We start from the raw sequence: 20,055 nt of genomic DNA, 5'->3' as shown, positions 1-20,055 counted from the left end.
TGTATGATTTAATTACAAAATATCAGTTTTTTTTTTTCTCATGAGCTGCAATGGAGATTTCTTACTCCATTTTGTTATACTTACTGATAATGTTTTCTAAAACACAACCTTTTTTGCCTCAGGAATGTCTACAACTCTAATAAATAGCACAGGATGGTTATTTTTAAAAGTTCTACTCGTGATCCTAAACTTAAGGGCAAGTACAAAGACGCATGATCTAATTCCCATCACACCATCTGCAAGGAGATGTTGTTAATAAGCAATTTTTCTTCCATTAAAATGGAATGTTACTCCAATAGCATTTGTATATTTATTCAGGTGAGTGTCCCTTGGCAAGTCCTAAAACAAATGACTTAAAGTTAAAATTAAGTAAGGATGCGTTAAGGTCTTAGTTAACTTTCCTCTGAAAGTTGTTGGCCTCTGCTCCATTGCTGAGTAGTAATGTTATTTATGTTTGATTACTCTCTTGTACATACACATTAATCTAAGAACTCCACTTTTATTAAAATATACATTTTTAAAAAAATCACACATTTGTATACTTGGTTGTTAAACAGCTTAAATTTTATTGACCTCCCAGTTTTTAAAAAAAAGTTAAAGGTCACACCTCTAAGTTGATGTACTATGTACAGATCGTGCAGAGTATGAAGGGATACAAATTAGTCATGCCAGAAAGATTGACTAGAGTACAGAGTCATCTTCATAGATACATATAAAATTCTTATGAAGATTGAGGGGATTGCCAGGTTTTCTGAGACACTTTCCAAAGTTATTCAAGGCACAAAATATACACCATTGTGAATATACAAATTCTAGACTTTGTGCCTCTGTTACAGCGCAGAGATTTGGCTTCATGACTATATAAAAGTATACTGAATGAGATTGTTTCCTGGGTGAAAAAGCCAGACCTATAAACATCAAGTAGATAGTTACTCCAAAATATGGAGAATACGAATACAAGCACTTTATTTTAAAAAGCAAACACAAAAGATCATATAAATCTATAAGTGTTAACTGTTTCAAGCTTCCATTTTGGATCATTTAGAATCTACACAAGTTTGTTCCCAGCTTATCCATCACTAGTCTCTACTAAGGAAAATGATTCTAAAAATTAACATGGTTTTCAGTATTTAAAATCTCACTATTTATATAAAAACCTAGAGAGACCAATAATATCCAATAGCTTCAAAAGATAAACTAAAGACTCTTAGATGTAATCAACCTTACCAACGTCTGTCCAGGTCTGTTTAATATTTACAGGGAAAATATACTCACTATAATTTTTTATAAAATAGCAAGTAGGGAGTAGATGTAGGAGATGTAGAAGGGGAGAGAGAGTTCAGAAAGTCTTTCTCTTCTGTAACTTTTACTTCAGAATCGTCAAAAAGCAACCACTTCCCCTCGTACTCCTTTAAGCTTTGCACTACATAGGAAATTTTGTTCTCAAGTCCATTCATGTTAACGCCTGTTTGGTCACTGGATTCCTCTTTCCTGTTAGATTCTTGGGTCCCATTAGTATCATGAATTTCGGGATTTCTACTGTCAGTGAGTGGTGCCCCAACCACCTTATCAGGATTAGACGCTCTGTTGTACAGCTCGTAGTCTGCTTTGCTCTTCTGTCCTCCAAGAAGTCCAATACCTTCTACATTTTTTTTGTTCAAAACTTTACTTGGCTGGGCATTTCCACCAACTCTAATTGATACTTCATCGTCATAATTTTCAGCCGTCCCCCTTGCTTCCTCCTCATTTAGTGGCTCTGGCTTACCTATTTCACACATCTGGTCAACCACAAAGTTCCCCTTATCGAGTTCTAGACTGTTAAGGTCAGTGACTTTAACAGATGCGGTATAGTGCCCACTACTAATAGTAATGCCACTGTGCATCACAACAGCAAATAATCCATAGCTGTCATTAGTCGGCTTTGTGCTCCATTCTTCTAGTGACAGTTTAAGAGGTGTCAATAAAGGAGTGTTGATCTTGGAAAGTCCACCACCGTAACAATCAAACCTTTGGAAGGAAAAAAAGGTTTCCTGTAATTCTGTTTTACACACAATGTGAAGCCAAGTAATAAGTCCTTAATGTTTAGTTATGAGCAAAAAAAGCAGAGTAAGACTTCAATTTTGAGGAAAATGCACACACAAAAATATTAAAATAGAACCTAGGTATAATGGTGCACACATTTAGTCCTGGCACTTGAGAGGCAGAGGTAAGTGGATCTCTTGAGTTCAAGGCCAACTTGGTCTACATAGCAAATTCCAGGCCATTCAGAGCTACATAGTGAGGCACTCTTAAAAAAAAAAACAAAAAAAAAAAAAACTGATGTTCGGGTGTTTCTGTAGAAAGTATATTTTCTTCATTCTTTTATTAGATTTGTACACTAGGAAATTAGCATGCAGAAACCATGAAGTATACAACAGCATGTCAAAAAAGACAGATTATTCAAAACAACCATTTTTATATCTATTTTTAAAAGCTTTTGGACAAATTCTCAACTACAAAGTTTTCAGAGATGAGCTGGATTTCCTAACTTTCCTTTAAAACTGAAAATTTTAATCCCCTCCCTGTTCCCCAATGTCAGGTATAGTGGCTCACACCTGTAATCCTAGCTTCAGTCTGAGACAAGAGGCCAGCCATGTCTATAACAGTGAAACCCTATCTCAGAGAATGAAGGAGGGGAGGAATAAAGAGATTTCTCAGCTGGGCTGAGTATACACGCCTTTTTGTTTTTTTGTTTTTTGTTTTTTGTTTTTTTTTGAGACAGGGTTTGTCTGTATAGCCCTGGCTGTCCTGGAACTCACTCTGTAGACCAGGCTGGCCTGGAACTCACTCTGTAGACCAGGCTGGCCTGGAACTCAGAAACCCACCTGCCTCTGCCTCCCGAGTGCTGGGATCAAAGGCATACGGCACCATGCCCAGCAATAGCACACGCCCTTTAACCCCAGCTCTTAGTAAGCAGAGGGAAGTGAATCTTTGAGTTCAAGGCCAGCCTGGTCTACACAGAGACACTCTGTCTTGGAAATAAATTTAAAAAAAAAAGAAAAAATAATTACTCCATTTTAGTTCCACTGAAGCAGACTTCTACTGCTAGTACCTACAGAACGAATATAAAAAGGTATTTGAGAACTATACTGGGTTTTTGGAGCTATAGTTCAAACCCAGAACCTCCTCTTTGCTAGACAAGCACACTGAGCTGTATCACCAGCTCCAACAGGGCATATTATGTATTTATGCCCAATGAACCTGCTTACTAAGAGCAGAGTCGGTTCTCACAAATGACTTTCACTTGGCACAGCAATGTAGACAAAGCCACTGTCTCCCTCGGCTTAGTCACAATACTCACTCCAAGCCACTAGCCGCAAAGCACTTCAGATGAATAGTGATAACTTCAGGCATTTTATCAAACAGGAGACTTCGCTCTGCTTCCGTATAATGATGGCAATTTTCACAGAAATATTTATCCTCTCCTACAATTCTCTCCACTGAAGCAAACTGTGAAATTGCCCATCTCAAGGTCTTCATTTCTGTTTTTGGCTCTGGAGAAACTGTAAAACAGAATTGTTCACTCATAAATATCTTTCAGACATTGAAAACTTAAACCAAGTTTCATGTGCGATATCATTCAGTTTCAAATAACTGATCCCCAACATCTAAATACTTAGTATTAGCCGAACACGAAAACACACACACACACACACCAAAAGCCAAATAAGCCCAGTCTCAGGTCAGTTGCCAGTCTCGTGATTCCTCAGGACATTTCCATACTTTCAGTTACTAAAATATTAAGGTCTCAGATGTTAAAGTATTTGAGTTTTTCCATTACAATTTCGTAAGTAGAATTAACAAGTGGTGCTGAGAACAGGAAGGACGCTCTAACTATCTCACAGTCCACACAGGCTTCCCCATCCACTTACTTTCAGAGCTCTCCTCGACTTTGGAAAGCTCATCTTCTTGTACTGGAACACTAATATCCTGAAAATCTTCTCTTCTTTCTGTTAAGCTTTCACATTCCAAACAACGAGTCCTTAATACTAGCTGACCTTGAAACAATTTCTCTACTAGCTCAAAGCCAATCTGCTCAGCACCTAAAATGAAAATGGGAAAATGTTTATATAGACTTGCTTTTCAGTATAGCCCAATTCATTAATTCCCTATTGAAAGTACATCATGAACACAAAACCTGTTTTCATCTTACTAAGCAGTGCATTATTCATGAAATTTAAAATTTCTACCAAAAAATTTTTTTTTCTTTGTTCTTACCAAAAATTTTTTAAATATGAATTACTATCTTTAGAACAAAGTCAGCTGTGTCTTTAACTTGCTTCCTAAAGACATGTCTTTATAAAACTGCCCCAGAGAAACAAATCTTTTGGAGCAACCATCAACCACATTAACTTCAAATTTTCCCTAAGATGAATGAATACATGTGTAAACAAAACCAAGCAATTATATCTCAGGTCTAAGACTCACTGAACTCAGCTTCCTTTGAGTTCATGTCATACTGCATAGATAAAAAGGTACAAAAAACCCACAGCTTTCCCATTAAAAATGTTTTTAACTTCCCAAGTTTAGAAACCATCAAGTAAGATACCCTAATAACAACAGCACTACATAATCCATGTTCACAAACTCAAGTACAATGCTGTGGCAAATTAACTTCTCCAAACAAAATCTTAAATCCTGTCTATTTTTCTAACTACTAATACCCTCACTGGTCAACCTAGTACCTGCACTGACCTTTGTTTACGGACTTAGCCTCACTACTGCCCACAGGTGTGACGCTACTTCCTGGAGATTCGGGTCCACCATTAACTGTGTTGTCACTTCCATACTTCTCCAAGTCCTCTTCAAGATCACCCTCATTTTCTTTAGGTTGTCCTTTGGAACGCTGGTTGGTTGTTATTTTTCCAAGACTACAGAACTTTGAAAGAATGCTGGGTTGCTTAGTGGATGGCTTTAGCCAATTTACTTTAACTTTTGATTTCTTCTGTGAGGGCTTTGCACTCTCACTTTCAGAAACACACTTGGGGATGATTTTAGGAGCGGCCTCCAGTGTGTCTCCAATAGCTTTTCTTTTGGATCTGGTTTGCCTATGGTTTTCTTCCAATGGCTGGGGTTCCCTGGACAATTTAACCTTTTTTTTCATGTTACCCGATTCACTGTCACTTTTTCTTTTCCAGTTTCCTTTGGGGAGTTGCTCTTTGAAGTCCTCCATATTGCTCACACCGTCAGTCTCTGTGCTGGTAGTTCCACTTGTTTCCTCTTTCTGAAGAGATTTTTCTTCAACCTTGCTGGATAATTCAGCCAGGTTTTTTATTTCTTCTTTTTTTAGGAGTTGGCATGTTTCTTGAATGTTTCCCAGAATACACTGTAGCACTTCCTGTGCATCATGCTGTAGAAATCCTTCATACATAGGGTTGAGTTCCCTATGAATAAAAAGGCTCATTTTAGCTAATTCTAGTTTTGTTTAGTCAGAGAAAATTTTTCTATTAGCTATTTTAAATATCCAAAAGCATTTGAAACCTCTTACCTAAATTTACAGTTGAAAGTAAAAACAATTTGACCATTATTTATGGTATTATCATATAATACCATCACCCTCTTCTACATAATATTATATGTTTGTGTGTGTGTGCTCACGCATTCACAAGGGCTCCCATGTATGTACATGTTTATTTTTGAGCACATACAAGTATTTATAATCTGCATTTTTTATGCATGACACATTTTATATACAGATCCACAGTTGTAATATGAACTTCCTTAGGATCACGTGTGTTCAGGAATTCTCTCTGGTCTATGGGGCACTGAAGTGGTAACTGTGTGCAATTCCCCCGAGTCCCCTTCAGGATCATGCTCCTGTCCTTTAGGTTGTCCTTTGGAGCACGAGTTCATTGTTATTCTCCCCAGCCCACAGAACTTGAGAAGAATGCTTAGTGACCAGCTCTAACCAATTTATTTTAACTTTTGAATTCTTTTGTGTCTTACATTCGTGATCAGATACACACTTGGAGCCCTAGCATGTACAAATCTGGGGGTTCAAGCCTGTGTCATAAAAATGACTAAATCTGTCAATACCTGGGCTTTACCGCCAGTGACCGATTTGGTGTGAAGACCATATACCTGTATTTTTTTTTTTAAAGCGTACAGTAAAACACATAAGTATGAATCATCTACGTAAAGGCCAGTACTCTAATCAAGCATGAGTCTTTTGACAGAAAATGTATTATTTCACATCAGGAAGACTATGAGTAAATTTGAATATAATTAATCTAGTATCCTTTAATTTTAAACATCAGGTTGAAAGCCTTTGGGTATAAAGGTTATGAGATGGGGCTTCACTTGTCTTGCCATCTACTCCTGTGTGTTCATATACCACGCTCTTCTAAAGACAGTAACTAATAGAGAAAGAATGGTAAAACTGTGTTAGAGCCTGTACCTGAGTGTGTTCAGCAGTCGCCTTGGCTGTGTAGCAAGTTCATCTGTATATTTCTCTGGATTTAAGAGAAAACTAGCCTGAAGCTGTTCAACTGAAATTATTAAGGACTGTAAACTGCATATAAGCTCATAACTTGCCAAAGAATCTTCTTTGCAGCTTCCCTATCAAGAAAAAAAACAAAACATAAATTATTTTTTAAACATTAAATAAGTGCCTCTTTCCTTCTTGGTCTCACAGCACAATATAGCTTTTCTAAATTTAATTTCAGTACAGCAAAAACTCTATTAGTCATACAAGTCAACTTTTTTTCTTCAGCTTTTTAAGTTGCCTTCTGAATGGACAATGTTTTTTGTTTGTTTGGTTTGGTTTTTCAAGACAGGGTTTTTCCGTGTGGCCCTGGCTGTCCTGGAACTCACTCTGTAGACCAGGCTGGCCTCGAACTCAGAAATCCGCCTGCCTCTGCCTCCCGAGTGCTGGGATTAAAGGCGTGCGCCACCACGCCCAGCTGACAATGATTTTTTTAATCAGTTTTCTTTTAATTTATTTACTTGCAATTCAAACTAGGGGTATGGCTCACTTGTATATGTAAGACCATAAATTCAGTCTCCAAAAAACACTAATGTCAATTACCATAGAGTGGATAATAACCTGGTACTCCAGTGAGACACTTGTGACTGTGAGGGACAAGTGACAAGTCTAGTTAGCAATGCCTAAAACATTACATAAGTCTATGAATAATCTGGACAATATACAGTTCTGAAAAAATTAACAAATATTCTGTCACCACTGTCCTGAACTCTCCTGAGAATCTATTACCTTCTTATTTAACAAATAAATGTAATTCTTCCCATTAGTTTCTTGGTGCATGTGTGTTGGGGGCATGGCAGTTGTTGAGACAGGGTTTCAATGTGTGTAGCCCATCTAGCCAATAAACCACTATGGAGACAAACAACGCTTAGCTGCCTCCCAAGTGCTGGGATTAAATGTGTGTGTCATTCATTAGACATGGCCTTCTCTCTAGCTTATTTTGCTTTTTAAATCATTTTCTTAATCGTTTTACCTTATCCTTCTGGTTAGAGTCATCCTTCAGAGCTTCTTTCTTCCTTGAAATGACATTAAATAAGTGCTTCACTCCAGTCTTAAAGCCGGGACAAAAGTACAACACCTACAAAAGGGGGGGGCACTGCGTCAGCACTGAGCAAACAGCACACCTAGAGTTACTAATGTCTTCTGGAGGGCACATTTAATGTATATTACCTAAAACTGACAAGACCTTCATCTCTACCGCACCAACAGTAGTAACCCACTGATCCCTCAGCAGCACTTAGCTCTGAACCTAGGCAATATTAGTAAGATTACCAGGATAAAAACCAACAAAATTTTAATAACACACAAAATAATAAAAGTTGTTAAGTGGACATAGTACCAGGAATCAAGCAGTAAAAAGAAGTTTGGCTTTGGCATCTTCTCCTTAACCAATCTAACCAATTTCAGTATCTTACCTTTACTTTTTTGTTACACAAAGGAAGTAATGTACAGTTTTTGTTTTTGTTTTCCCCCACCCTCCGTAATGTAGTTTTGAGTATTATCATATAGAGTCTATTTTGGTTTATTTACAATTTATGAAAAAAGTATAGACAAAGCCATTCAATAGTCAATAATTTTCAGAAACATTAAACATTACATCACATTACCTGAAGAATACTATTCAGATAACAAGTATTGCCAAGGTTATTCAGTCCCACAAATGGTAACAAGTTTTCTCTCTTCTCACAGCTTACTGGGGAGGACTGTGCAGCAGGAACAACTTGATCACTGTTAATACAGAGGGAAGAAAAAGTATAAAGATGTGCCATCTTAAAGTGGAAATACTACTCCCCTAAACTTAATATTTTTACAATAGGGATATGATCATTGAGCTATATACCCAACCCTGAACAATTATTGGTGAAACACACATGGGATAAGATCTACTTTTAGTTATCCATCAGAAGACTGCCCATTTGTTGAACAATGAGCTACCATAGACTCCAGCTAGAGCAATTTGGAATATTCACTTTTATTCTCTATTTTTTAATATAAAAATCACTTTGTTGTAATGAATTCACAAGTAAAAACACCACGCAGCTAGATTAAAGTAGCCACTCAAACAAACCCTTGTCCAGCCCTACAGGACAGCCATTCTGAAGTTCCATTTAGAGCTTTATAGCATTTATAGCTTTATATACTCTCAATTACATGTTCGTGCACTTATCTACCATAAAGGGGCGTGCGGGGGCGGGGGTGAATTTAGGCTAGAAAAACCATCAGCTCTGTATCCTCTCCTGTGACTGGATGTCCCTGTACTTCACGTTCAGTCCTTCCCCTCTTCCTTTCTTCTTAATGACTAAAGAATTTACATGCATTAAAAACATTCATCTTTAAAATCTAGTTTCAAAATAAACTGCAACTGTCCTACCTCTAGCAGATATAGTAGTTCTGGAGTATAAAAAACAAAACAAACAAACAAACTTTTTACATACACTACACTGAAAAAATATCCAGCAGTGTTTACCCTGTTCCTATACACAATTTATTTGGTTTGGTCTTTTCTTCCACCCCCCCCCACCCCCGCAAGAAAAGATTTTTCTTTCTCTTTTTTTGGTTTTTCAAGACAGGGCTTCTCTGTGTAGCCCTGGCTGTCCTGAAACTCACTCTGTAGACCAGCCTGGCCTTGAACTCAGAAATCCTCCTGCCTCTGCCTCCCAAGTGCTGGGATTAAAGGGGTGCACCACCTCCACCTAGCCCTTAATATATATATATATACACACACACACACACACACACACACACACACTTTATTCCTTATCTTGCTAAATGCAAATCAATGTTTACTTTCTTTTAACCTCTGTCAACTGTCAGGTGAGTACAGAACTATCAACCCAAGTTCAGTGCTCTTTCACTGATTCAGAGGAAAGTACAGAAATACATTTAAGGGAGCTAGAGAGATGGCTCAGCTGTTAAGAGCACTGACTGCTCTTCCAGAGGTCCTAAGTTGAATTCCCAGCAACTACATGGTGGCTCACAACCATCTGTAATGGGATCTGATGCCCTCTTCTGGTGTCTGAAGACAACTACCATGTACTCATATACATAAATAATTCTTAAAAAAAAAAAAGAAAGAAAAATACATTTAAAATAAAATACATACATCTCAGATCCTCTATATTCAGAAGTTTTTTCTTCATTTTCTTGAGAATCAGTAAAGTCTAAGGCTCTTTTAGTTTCCTTTTTCTGAAAAAACTTCAAAGACAGTCTGTTTCTCTTGGATGGACTGCCTCTTGAAAGCCCATTACTTTCACTAGGTATGACGCCAGGCATTTTCTTTCAAAATTGCAAGGAGTTGACGAGAATTAACTTATTGAAGGAAGCTGTAATCACCAATTAAATCTATTAATCACATACAAAAAAATGTCATTAGTCCCCAGCTATCATATGTAAGTGACAAAATTAGCAACTGTGAAAAGATTTGCCAAAAGAAAGGTACAAATCAGGACATCCTATTTCAAAACTTAGTGCCTGACAGTAGACACCTAAGAGTTTATTGCTTATTAATGGCTTTCAACCTTCCTAATGCTGTGACCCTTTAATACAGTTCCTCAAGTTGTGGTAACCCCGAACCATGAAATTATTGTTGCTACTTCCTAACTGTAATTTTGCTACTGCTATGAATGGTAATGTAAATATCTGATAAGCCAGATATAAAACCCCCTGTAAAAAGGTTGTTTGACACACCACTGGGGGGGGGGGGTGTCTTGACTCACAGGTAGAGAACCACTGGCTTAAATGCCAATAATACATATCTGCACGCATGCACGCGCGCGCGCACACACACATAGTCTAACTTCCTTTAAAATTGCTGCTAAATTCTTATTACCGTGTGAGTATACATATGCATATATATGGGTGTGTGTATATATACATGCATTAAGAGCCATATCTCAAACATATCCATTTACTAAAATCATTCATACAATAAGCAAAAAACTCTGGGCTAGTGAGATGGTCCAGTGGGTCAGGGCACCTGCTGCTAACCCTACCAACTTGAGCTTAATCCCTGGGACTGAACTTCTCAAGGGTGCGCTCTGAACTTTCTGTGCACACCCATAAACACACAAACAAGGTTTGAAAACAAGCATACGCAAAATTTCATTTCTTATATACAAAAATGGTAAACGAACAACGGTAAAAATCAGGAATGAATGAAAAACCAAAGTAGTAGTGGAGACTACAGAGTCTACAAGGCCACTTGTAATCAATGTGAACTACACATACAAAGCTGGAACAGAGGTCGGAAAAACTTGCTCCGTCTCATGTGTGCTAAAAATTACAATATATTCTAGTTCTCTAATTAAGCTCTGTTTTGAGGCAGGGTCTCCCAGTGTAGCCCTGGCTGGCCCCGACATCAAAAATCTACCTGTCAGCCTCTTCTTCCCGGTCCTGCGGTCCACCACACCCAGCTCCAATTGTTTCTAAGCTATGTGACTAGAAGCTGCTGAAAAAAGCATTTTCTACCCGTTTCAAGGTAAAACTTGAATGGAAGGGGGGAGGGAGGAAGAGAGATATGGCAATATCTGTGATACTTTATAGAAATCTATTTTTTACTTGGAACATCTAGAAGAAAAATAATCCTTCTATTCCAATATTCCAAAAATATGAACGAGTTTCAAATGTAGGTACCCGAGTAGTAAGTAGTTGAGGTACACACAAATCCATTCAAATTCTACCCCTAAACATTTCACCCCAGAAGTTCACTGTACACTGCAGGGAAACCATTTTTAGGAACCAACTCAGGAAAAACTGGACAACTGACAAATTTTCCCATCTTATCTGCAACTTAAATTTTTTTGTCTCTTGGCCCCTTAATGTTCTTGATGAAACGTCCTGTTAGGAATGATAAACCAGCCTTCGCAAAACTGTCATACCTCCCCCGTGCACTAATGACTCCGGAAAGGTGTCTTCCTGGGAGCCAGTGAGAGAAAAAAAAGTCATCAGCCAGCTCCAACAGCGGCCGTCATCTCGGCCAGCCATCCCCTCTGGGTCCCTCTAAACAGCCAGCCAGCACTGATGGTCACCAAGAGCGCGACACTTTCCCAGGTGCCCAACATTATGCTCTCCACGTCCCTTCTCAGAGCTTTCAGTCAAAAAAGCCTCTCCAGAACTATAACCCAAGCTTCGCACAATGAACTTAGCCGTAAGTCTTCTTGACCAAATGACACCGTGAAACCCCAGCCCCAGTCTACTTTTCAAATCTGTGTACAATTATAGGATTCAACTCTTCTTTCAAGAAAAATGTGAAACAATAAAAACAAGCTCTTGGGCGCAGGGTTAAGACACGTGGCGCCGTACACACTTCTGGACAAACTGTAAGTCAAGAAAATGCGCGGTAAAATTTCGCAAGCCCCGACCCAGGACACTGCGATCACAAACATCTCTTCTCCCGGCCAGCCTCTCCCATTACGAAAGGCGTGGGCAGAGGGGCACTTGGGTCCCGGGTGCGCCACCCCGGGGGTCGCCGCGCCCGCCGGCAGTCCCTCGCAACGCAGCCCGAGCCTGAGGGGCCCTCCCCACCGTCACAGTCAGCACCTGCCCCGCAGCCCCGGGCCCTGAACCCCGGGCGCTCCTTACCCGGTCATGGTCCTTCGCGAGTCCGCGGCGCCGCCGCCGGGGAGACCAGCCGGGCAGAGTGCGGGCGCGACAGGTGAGCCCGGTCGCCGTCCGGGAAGAGGGATCGCTGGTGGGCGCCTCCCGCGGGGGAGTGACCATTCGTCCGCGGAGCGGGAGCCGGGCCGCCGCTCGGTCCTGCCCGCCGCGGCCCCACTACATCCCCGGCGCAGCCCGGCCGGGAAGGCTACGGGCGCACAGCGCGGTGGCGGCGCTCCCGAGCCGCAGGGTCCCCGCTCGGCCGCCGAGGGGAACTTGGCGCGTTTTCCTCAGCCTCAGGACCCCCGCGAGTGAACCCCCGCCCGCGCCAGCGTCGCGGCTGGAGGTGGCGTCCACGGAAAGTGCCGGTTCTCCTCTCCACGTTGCAGAGGCGCGAAAGGCGCGAGCCGCCGCGCGACCGCCCCTCGCCCCCGGCACGCTCGGCTCCGGAACCAGCTGGAACGGTAGTTCCTCCCGGGGCCTAACGGGTTCTGCAGTTTAAACAGCGCAGGCAGCGGCACGGGCAGCTCGCGCGGGTCCTCGCAGAGGCGCGCGCTGCGCAGGAGGCCGGGCTGGCGCGCAGGAGGCTCGCTCGCTCACGCCCTCTTTTTTTTTTTTTTTTTTTTTTTTTTCTTTTTTCGTTTTGTGTCTGGGTTTTTTTTTAATTCTTTTTAAACATTAGCACTCGCGAGTTGAAGGGGAGGGAGCTTACGGGTCGGGAGATGGGACAGAGAGTGACTGGGACAAGCCCCTTCCTCAGGTGCTCAAATGCGCCAATCCAGGCTGAACCATTTCCAAAACCTCATTCCTCCGCCCTACCGGGAAGAGCCAATCAAAAAGTACCTATACGCAAAACACAATTAGCCGGCAGAGAGAAGACAGTCTGACCAATAGAAAAAGTACAAGGGACGAGGCCCAGCCAATCTCGGGAGAGCATAGGGCGCCCTGGAGCGGCTCTCTGCAAGCTCATTGGCGCTCCAGTGCGCGCTTTCTCTGCCGGGCGGTTAGAGTTCCGCTTTCCGTTTTGTTAGCACGGGGAGGTGGCGAGCCCGGAGGTGTGGCTTCTGGGCCGTGGTCCCCGTGCAGGCCCGCCTCTTTCCTTTTTTTTTTTTTTTTTTTTTTTTTTCCTTCCCCCTCTTGGCGTGCGCTCTCCGGAAGGGTTACCGAAGACGCTCGGAAAATGGCTGACGCGCTTGCTAGCTGCTCGGCGCCCGCTGGGCGTCCAGTTTGCCGAGGATGCCGCGGTCCAGCCAATCCCAAGTTTTGCGATAAGAATGAGCACTGCCTTCGCGAGACAGTGCACAGCCGAACGCCTCGGAGCCTCGGGTCCTTCTCCCCTCTCTCGCGCGCTGCGCAAGGGTTTTAGTTCTCAGGCTGGTCTCGTGGCTGGAGCTTCAACGGGTTCTGGCGCGAGCCGGTCCCGAGTGACCCACAGGCAGCCGCACGGCCTCACCCGGTCTGGGGGTTCGGTTCTGTATGCTATATCTTTTGTGAGATGATCTCACAGTGCGGTGCTGCAGTTGATGAGAACTCAGTACAAATCCGTTAAAGTCGGGTTTTTTGTGTTTTAAATGTCCACTGTGCGCGTTGCCCTGTTTAATGCCCACCGTGTGTTGCTCTGTTTAATGAACACGGTGTGTGTTGCCCGGTTTAGAAACCAATGTGTGCGTTGCCCTGTTTAATGCCCTGTTGAACTATTTTCAGCATGGTAGAGATAGCAAGCGAAGGAAATGTACTCCATACAAGAGACCGAAATTAAACTGGTGATTTGCAATAGTGTAAATGGTAGATTTAAAAAAGGTAACAGTTTGGTCGTTTCGATGGAATAATGAAGACTGACGTTTCAGCAGACAGCTCCAGGAAGTGTACTTTGAATGGCATGGAGGGGAGGTCCATTTGTGGAGAGGAAGAGCTGCACATCACACGTGTCCATAGCACCAGGAGCTTTAGGAGCTTAGTGCTGGAAATGAGGTCAGGATGCTTGGATAATCTAAGTACGACGGTAGGTACTGGAGTGAAATGGGCATTTGTGGGGACAAGCAGGAGGCACTTCTCTCCAGGGTCATCTGGCAGCCTGAGGAGTTCCTGTCAACTTTTAGGGATCTTCACACGGTCCAAACTGGGATTCGTGGCTTAATTCCAGAAACTCATTTTTAGACTGGCCAGTTTGTGAAGCAGATTTGGAGTTTAAAGATACTTTACTGTAGGGGTAAGGAAAGATAAAATACGAAAACATGACTGTAGAGGAAGGACCCCAGAGAGACCTGTCCAAGAATGGGTACAAACTCAAAATCAAGGGACAATAGAAAAATTAAAAAAAAAAAAAAAAAAGTCATTCATTTATAGGAATTCAAAGTTTCTATTTCTTTTTTTTTTGGGGGGGGGGTGAGACAATTTAGCCCTGGCTGTCCAGGAACTCACTTTGTAGACCAGGCTGGCCTCAAACTCAGAAATCCCCCTGTCTCTGCCTCCCAAGTGCTGGGATTAAAGGAGTGCTCCACCACCGCCCAGCTCAAAGTTTCTGTTTCTCAAGGATTTTTAAGAAGCCTAAAATGAGATCATTGGATAGTTTCTAGGAGGCTCCTGACAGGGTTTGGGTAGGTAAAGTAACTAACTATCTAGCCCACAGAGATATTAAGAGGTAGGAAAACAGAACTAAAAGTTCATTTAAGATTCTCAGGTGATGTATAAGGAAAGGAATGAGGCTCTACTCAGCTCTGTCTCCACACTCCAGCCTGGGTCACTGTTGGAGCTCTGAGTAAATTCGCTGAGTACCATTGAATAGTAGCATTGGAACTAGTAGGTAGCAGTGCTTATACCATAACTTGTGATGGAAAAACAAAAAAACTGGACCTCAGAACGCAAGCAAGAAGAGCCACTAAGAAGATGATTCAGAGTCAAGGACTGAATGGTGACTTGAAATACAGTGACAGTGGAAATGCTATGCTGGTAGGAGTCACACCAGGTACAGTGGTGCACACCTGGAATCCCTCACCAAGGAGGCTGGGGCAGAAGAACTGCCAGAAATTCAGTGGGCTGGTATGCTTTCACATATTGAGATATAGGTAGTGTGGTGTGTTCCTATTATGCAAGCACTTGAAAGGCTTAGTCAAGAGAATCATGAGTCACAGTCCATCTTGATTACATAGAGAGACCCTGTCTAAGGAGGAGGAGGAAGACAGCCACCTTGGTTCAGTGGGTAAATGTTGCTTCCTGTGAAGCCAAACAACCCTGAAACCCACAGTAGAAGGATAAATCCAACTTCCAAAAGTTGTCCTCAGACGACACAAGTGCTGTGGGATGTGCCTGTGCTCACATTCATACAATAATTTATTAAACAGACCAAAATTGCCTATTTCATGACTTACCTAAGGAGACAAAGACCAAACAGAGCCAGTAAATACACAGGAGACAAAGCTAGAGTTAATAATATAAATCAGTCTTAGGTTGTTGTCCTGTGCAATACATTACAGTGTCATATTTTTGTACTAACAGAATAAGAGATACTGTCAAACTCCACCTGGTTAATCAAATCTGTTTTCCATTTCTTTGAGATATGACCATCTACAGCTATTACTCTCTTGTATAGTTTACAGTTTCAATGTTTAGATCATAACTTTATTCTGGGAGACTACATGCCCTTCCAAAAATAATAAGGGAGACAATTACCATTCTTTGCTATCCTTTTTTAAGCCGTGACTAAAAACAAACAACTAGTGGTTTCCCAGAAGGTGAAAAAAAATGGAATAAGGATCTATTTTGATTCATTGAAAAGTGAATTTAGAGGCAGAGGCAGGCAGATTTCTGAGTTCGAGTTCCAGGACAGCCAGGGCTATACAGAGAAACCCTGTCTCCAAAAACCAAAAAGAAAAAAGAAAAAAAAAGAAAAGAAAAGAAAAGAAAAAGAAAAGTGAATTTAGACCAACGTTGGTGGCACACGCCTTTAATCCCAGCACTTGGGAGGCAGAGGAAGGCAGATTTTTGAGTTCAAAGCCAGCCTGGTCTACAGAGTGAGTTCCAGGACAACCAGGGCTACACAGAGAAACCCTATCTCGAAAAAAAACGAAGAAGAAGAAGAAGAAGAAGAAGAAGAAGAAGAAGAAGAAGAAGAAGAAGAAGAAGAAGAAGAAGAAGAAGAAGAAGAAGAAAAGTGAATTTGCTGGAGTTCACTTGCCCCCTGTGGTGGAGATGGAGATGTGCAGTCAGTGATCCCTTCCAATCCTGGAGATCCTACTACTACTGAGGTTGTCCCTTCACCAATGACCTTTCCTGGCTTCTCATGGTTTCAAGCCTTAGCTTCTATCCATGACCTTCTGTATTGGCTAGTTTTGTGTCAACTTGACACAGCTGGAGTTATCACAGAGAAAGGAGCTTCAGTTGGGGAAGTGCCTCCATGAGATCCAGCTGTAAGGCATTTTCCTCAATTAGTGATCAAGATAGGAGGTCCCCTTGTGGGTGGTGCCATCTCTGGGCTGGTAGTCTTGGTTCTGGAGAGAAGGCTGAGCAAGTCAGGGGAAGCAAGCCAGTAAATAGCATCCCTCCATGGCCTCTGCATCAGCTCCTGCTTTTTGACTTGCTTGAGTTCCAGTCCTGACTTCCTTTAGTGATGAACAGCAATGTGGAAATGTAAGCTGAATAAACCCTTTCCTCCCCAACTTGCTTCTTGGTCATGATGTTTGTGCAGGAATAGAAACCCTGACTAAGACAACCTTCAAAATCAATACAAGCTGAGAAACTCTTACACATGAACAAATTCAGCTACCAGCACAAGGTACAACAGCCTTGGACCCCTCTGGATCATAGGTTCTGTGTGCTAATCCTAATGAGACACTTCCCAGGAGATTTTGCCTCAATGATGCCTGCCTCTTCTTAATCACAGCTAATTCTCCAGCCCTAGTTGACCACACGAACAGATTCTTTGTTCAAAATATTGAGCTGGGCGTGGTGGCGCACGCCTTTGAGCCCAACACACCGGAGGCAGAGGCAGGCGATTTCTGAGTTTGAGGCCAGCCTGGTCTACAAAGTGAGTTCCAGGACAGCCAGGGCTATACAGAGAAAAACTGTCTCGAAAAACCAAATATATATATTATATTCATATATATATTAACAATATATATATATATATATATATATATATATATATATATATATATATATATATATATATATTGAATGGTCTCACCAAATTCTCTTAAAAACTTCTCTCTGAAACTTTTCAAGCCAGGCCTCCATCATTTACACTGCTCTTAGCATTTTCTTTGAAATTACTGCAATAATAGCTGAGTTCTGAACTCAATGGCCTTTCTAGCCCAAAGTTCCAAAGTCCTTCTACAGTCGCCCCCAAACATGATGGAGTCTGTCACAGCAATACCCCACTCCTGGTACCAATTTATGTCTTAGAATTTCTATTTCTGTGATAAAACAACTAAAGGCATTTTAGGGAGGAAAGAGTTTATTTCACCTTATACTTCCAGGTAATGGTCCATCATTGAAGAAATCAAGACAGGAATTCAAGTACTGCAGGAACTTGGAGGCAGGAACAGAATCCAAAACCAGGAAGGAGTAATGTTTATTAGCTTGTTCCACCTAGCTTTCTCAGCATATTTTCTTGTACAACTCAGGACCATCTGCCCAGCGTTGGCACCACCCTGCGTGGGCTGAGCCCTCCACATCAATCATTAAAAAAAGTATACCACAAGCTGGGTGTAGTGGCGCACGCCTTTAATCCCGGCACTTGGGAGGCAGAGGCAGGCAGATTTCTAAGTTCGAGGCCAGCCTGGTCTACAGAGTGAGTTCCAGTATAGCCAGGACTACACAGAGAAACCCTGTCTCAAAAAAACAAAACCCAAAACAAAACCAGAAAGAAAGAAAGAAAGAAAGAAAGAAAGAAAGAAAGAAAGAAAGAAAAGAAAAGAAAAGAAAAGAAAAGAAAAGAAAAGAAAAGAAAAGAAAAGAAAAGAAAAGAAAAGAAAAGAAAAGAAAAGAAAAGAAAAGAAACCACAGATGGCCACAATGCTGGAGTCTGTCATCCAGTAAATCATGGATTGCAACATTTATAGACCTGAGCCTGTTGGTAAGCCTAGAATTCATTGATTAAAATGCTTCCAAGCCAGCCAGGGATCTGTAGTGAAACCATGTCTCAAACAAACAAACAAACAAACAAACAAACAAAAAATGAAATGTGAAAACAAATACTAGTGATACTGAGGAGCCTGGAGGCCAACTTGGACATTGATAGGCTGATAGGTGCCACAGGTAGCCATGTGTCCCTTGTACCAAGGGTCAGGGAAATCACTTCTTTTGGTAGATGGAAACCAGTTTCACAAGGTCCTGAGCAATGCTGGCTTTTACTTAGCCATCAGATATCTTCCTTATAGCCCAGGTTGAGCTCATTGGACTGCCTTTGAAGTTTTCGGAATTGGAGTTTCCTTTGGACCTAACAGACAGAATCTTTGGCCATTTACTTGGGTAGCTTTATCCTAAGCAAATGGCTATAGGTGAATATTTCAAGGGGTAGAAGATAAAAAGCCTGAACTAACATTGACATCCAGGGACCAGAAACATCCAGATTTCCATAAGCATGAAAGCACAGAGAGGCCAGTTAGTAAATGGAGTCGTTATCCATCAGCCAGCTAGAGTGGTTCTATATAGATAGAAATGATAGCCAGGTAAGAATGATAAGCTAGTGTTGGCAGAATGGGGCCCCTGCTTGCTCAAAGCCTAGAGACGGAACTGCCAGACCCAGAGCAAGCCCTAATAGCTTAGGCCCCAGGATCAAGATGCCAAAGAGGGCTCTAACGACCCAGATTGGAGGCTCATAACTATAGATTTTAACAATCAGTGGGCCCAGCACTATGAAGCTATATGATCTTCAGCTTCCAATACTAGGCAACCACAAAGCAGCACCCAGTAGTGTTAGCAGCCATTGGATAAGTTCCCTCCGCTCCCACGGTGGCCTGTGTTACAGCTCTTAGGTTTTAAGGGTTGGCAGCTCTCTGAGCTCTTCTGGAGACTGGGGTTTGCTATTTCCCACCTCTGGCTCTCCCAGCCCTCCTTTGCCTCTATTGCCTCTATTGTCTCTATTGCCTCTGCTCCCTGCAGAGGTCACTCTTTGGGTTTCTCCAGCCACTTCCTCAACGTTGCAGCCACTCCTGCTTCTACCAGTCACCACTGCTCCTGCAATGCGTCTCCCTCTCCTCTGTGTTAGAGGTGCAGCCTACTGTACCAAAGACACAGATGGAAAGCAAGCAGGCACAGAGCATTGAGAAATGTTTGGCTGGGCGGTGGTACTGTGTGCCTTTAATCCCAGCACTTAGGAAGTAAAGGGAAGCAGATCTCTTTGAGTTTGAGGCCAGCATGGTCTGCTGAGTTAAGTTTTTTTTTTTTTTTCAATATGATTAATGGTGCAACACCAGAAAGCTCCAGGATTGTATCATCCAGGTAACTCAAAAATGAGCTGAGTAACAAGGCTATATACTCGAGGCTATAGTAAGGATGCTAGTACCAATCACAGCACAGCCTCGGGAAATAAAGACAAACAAACAAACAAACAAACAAACAAAGCCTGTCGTGGTGGGAGTTCTAAGTAGAAGCCTTTGAGCTGCCTTCTGTCTCCAGCCAAACATGGTACAGCATTTTCACTCAGGCCACTATTACAAAGTATACAGAATGGTTTAAATAATAGTTATCTCTAATGGTTCTAGAGACAGGGAATCTAAGATCATGTGTTGGCGAGTTCTTTCTAGCATATTGCTGTTGATTGTGAAACAGAATCCCAAACGTTCCATTGAGCCAATGAAGAGTCAGGAGCCAGGTGCTAGGGTGAAAACATGCTAGCTCAGAGAAGCAGGAAAAGCACTGGCTGACCTTCCCATTCCACCAATGTCTCAGAAGGAAAAAGTTCCTCCTCCTCCTCCTCCTCCTCCTCCTCCTCCTCC

At 42.0% G+C, this 20,055-nt stretch overlaps 1 protein-coding gene across 3 annotated transcripts; it reads right to left on the bottom strand.

The window, feature by feature from the left end:
• Positions 1 to 542: 542 nt before the first annotated feature.
• Usp1 (ubiquitin specific peptidase 1) lies at positions 543 to 12,602 on the bottom strand. Of its 3 annotated transcripts, none has more exons than XM_021200173.2 (9): positions 12,104 to 12,602; positions 9,627 to 9,865; positions 8,131 to 8,251; positions 7,497 to 7,601; positions 6,437 to 6,597; positions 4,735 to 5,423; positions 3,912 to 4,082; positions 3,341 to 3,542; positions 543 to 2,007 (listed from the first exon to the last, which is right to left on the bottom strand). In XM_021200173.2, the coding sequence occupies exons 2-9, from the start codon at positions 9,794 to 9,796 to the stop codon at positions 1,275 to 1,277; spliced, it is 2,352 nt and encodes a 783-aa protein (XP_021055832.1). In that variant the 5' UTR covers positions 9,797 to 9,865; positions 12,104 to 12,602; the 3' UTR covers positions 543 to 1,274. The 3 variants fall into 3 exon arrangements, with proteins under 3 accessions (XP_021055832.1, XP_021055833.1, XP_029395970.1); XM_021200174.2 differs by having other exon boundaries at positions 9,627 to 9,846; XM_029540110.1 differs by lacking the exon at positions 9,627 to 9,865.
• Positions 12,603 to 20,055: the final 7,453 nt, after the last annotated feature.

This window comes from Mus pahari, chromosome 6 (genome assembly GCF_900095145.1).
Source record: "Mus pahari chromosome 6, PAHARI_EIJ_v1.1, whole genome shotgun sequence".
NCBI classification, from domain to species: domain Eukaryota; kingdom Metazoa; phylum Chordata; class Mammalia; order Rodentia; family Muridae; genus Mus; species Mus pahari.
Note: the sequence above shows the minus strand (reverse complement) of the source record. Positions and strands in the feature narration are given on the sequence as shown.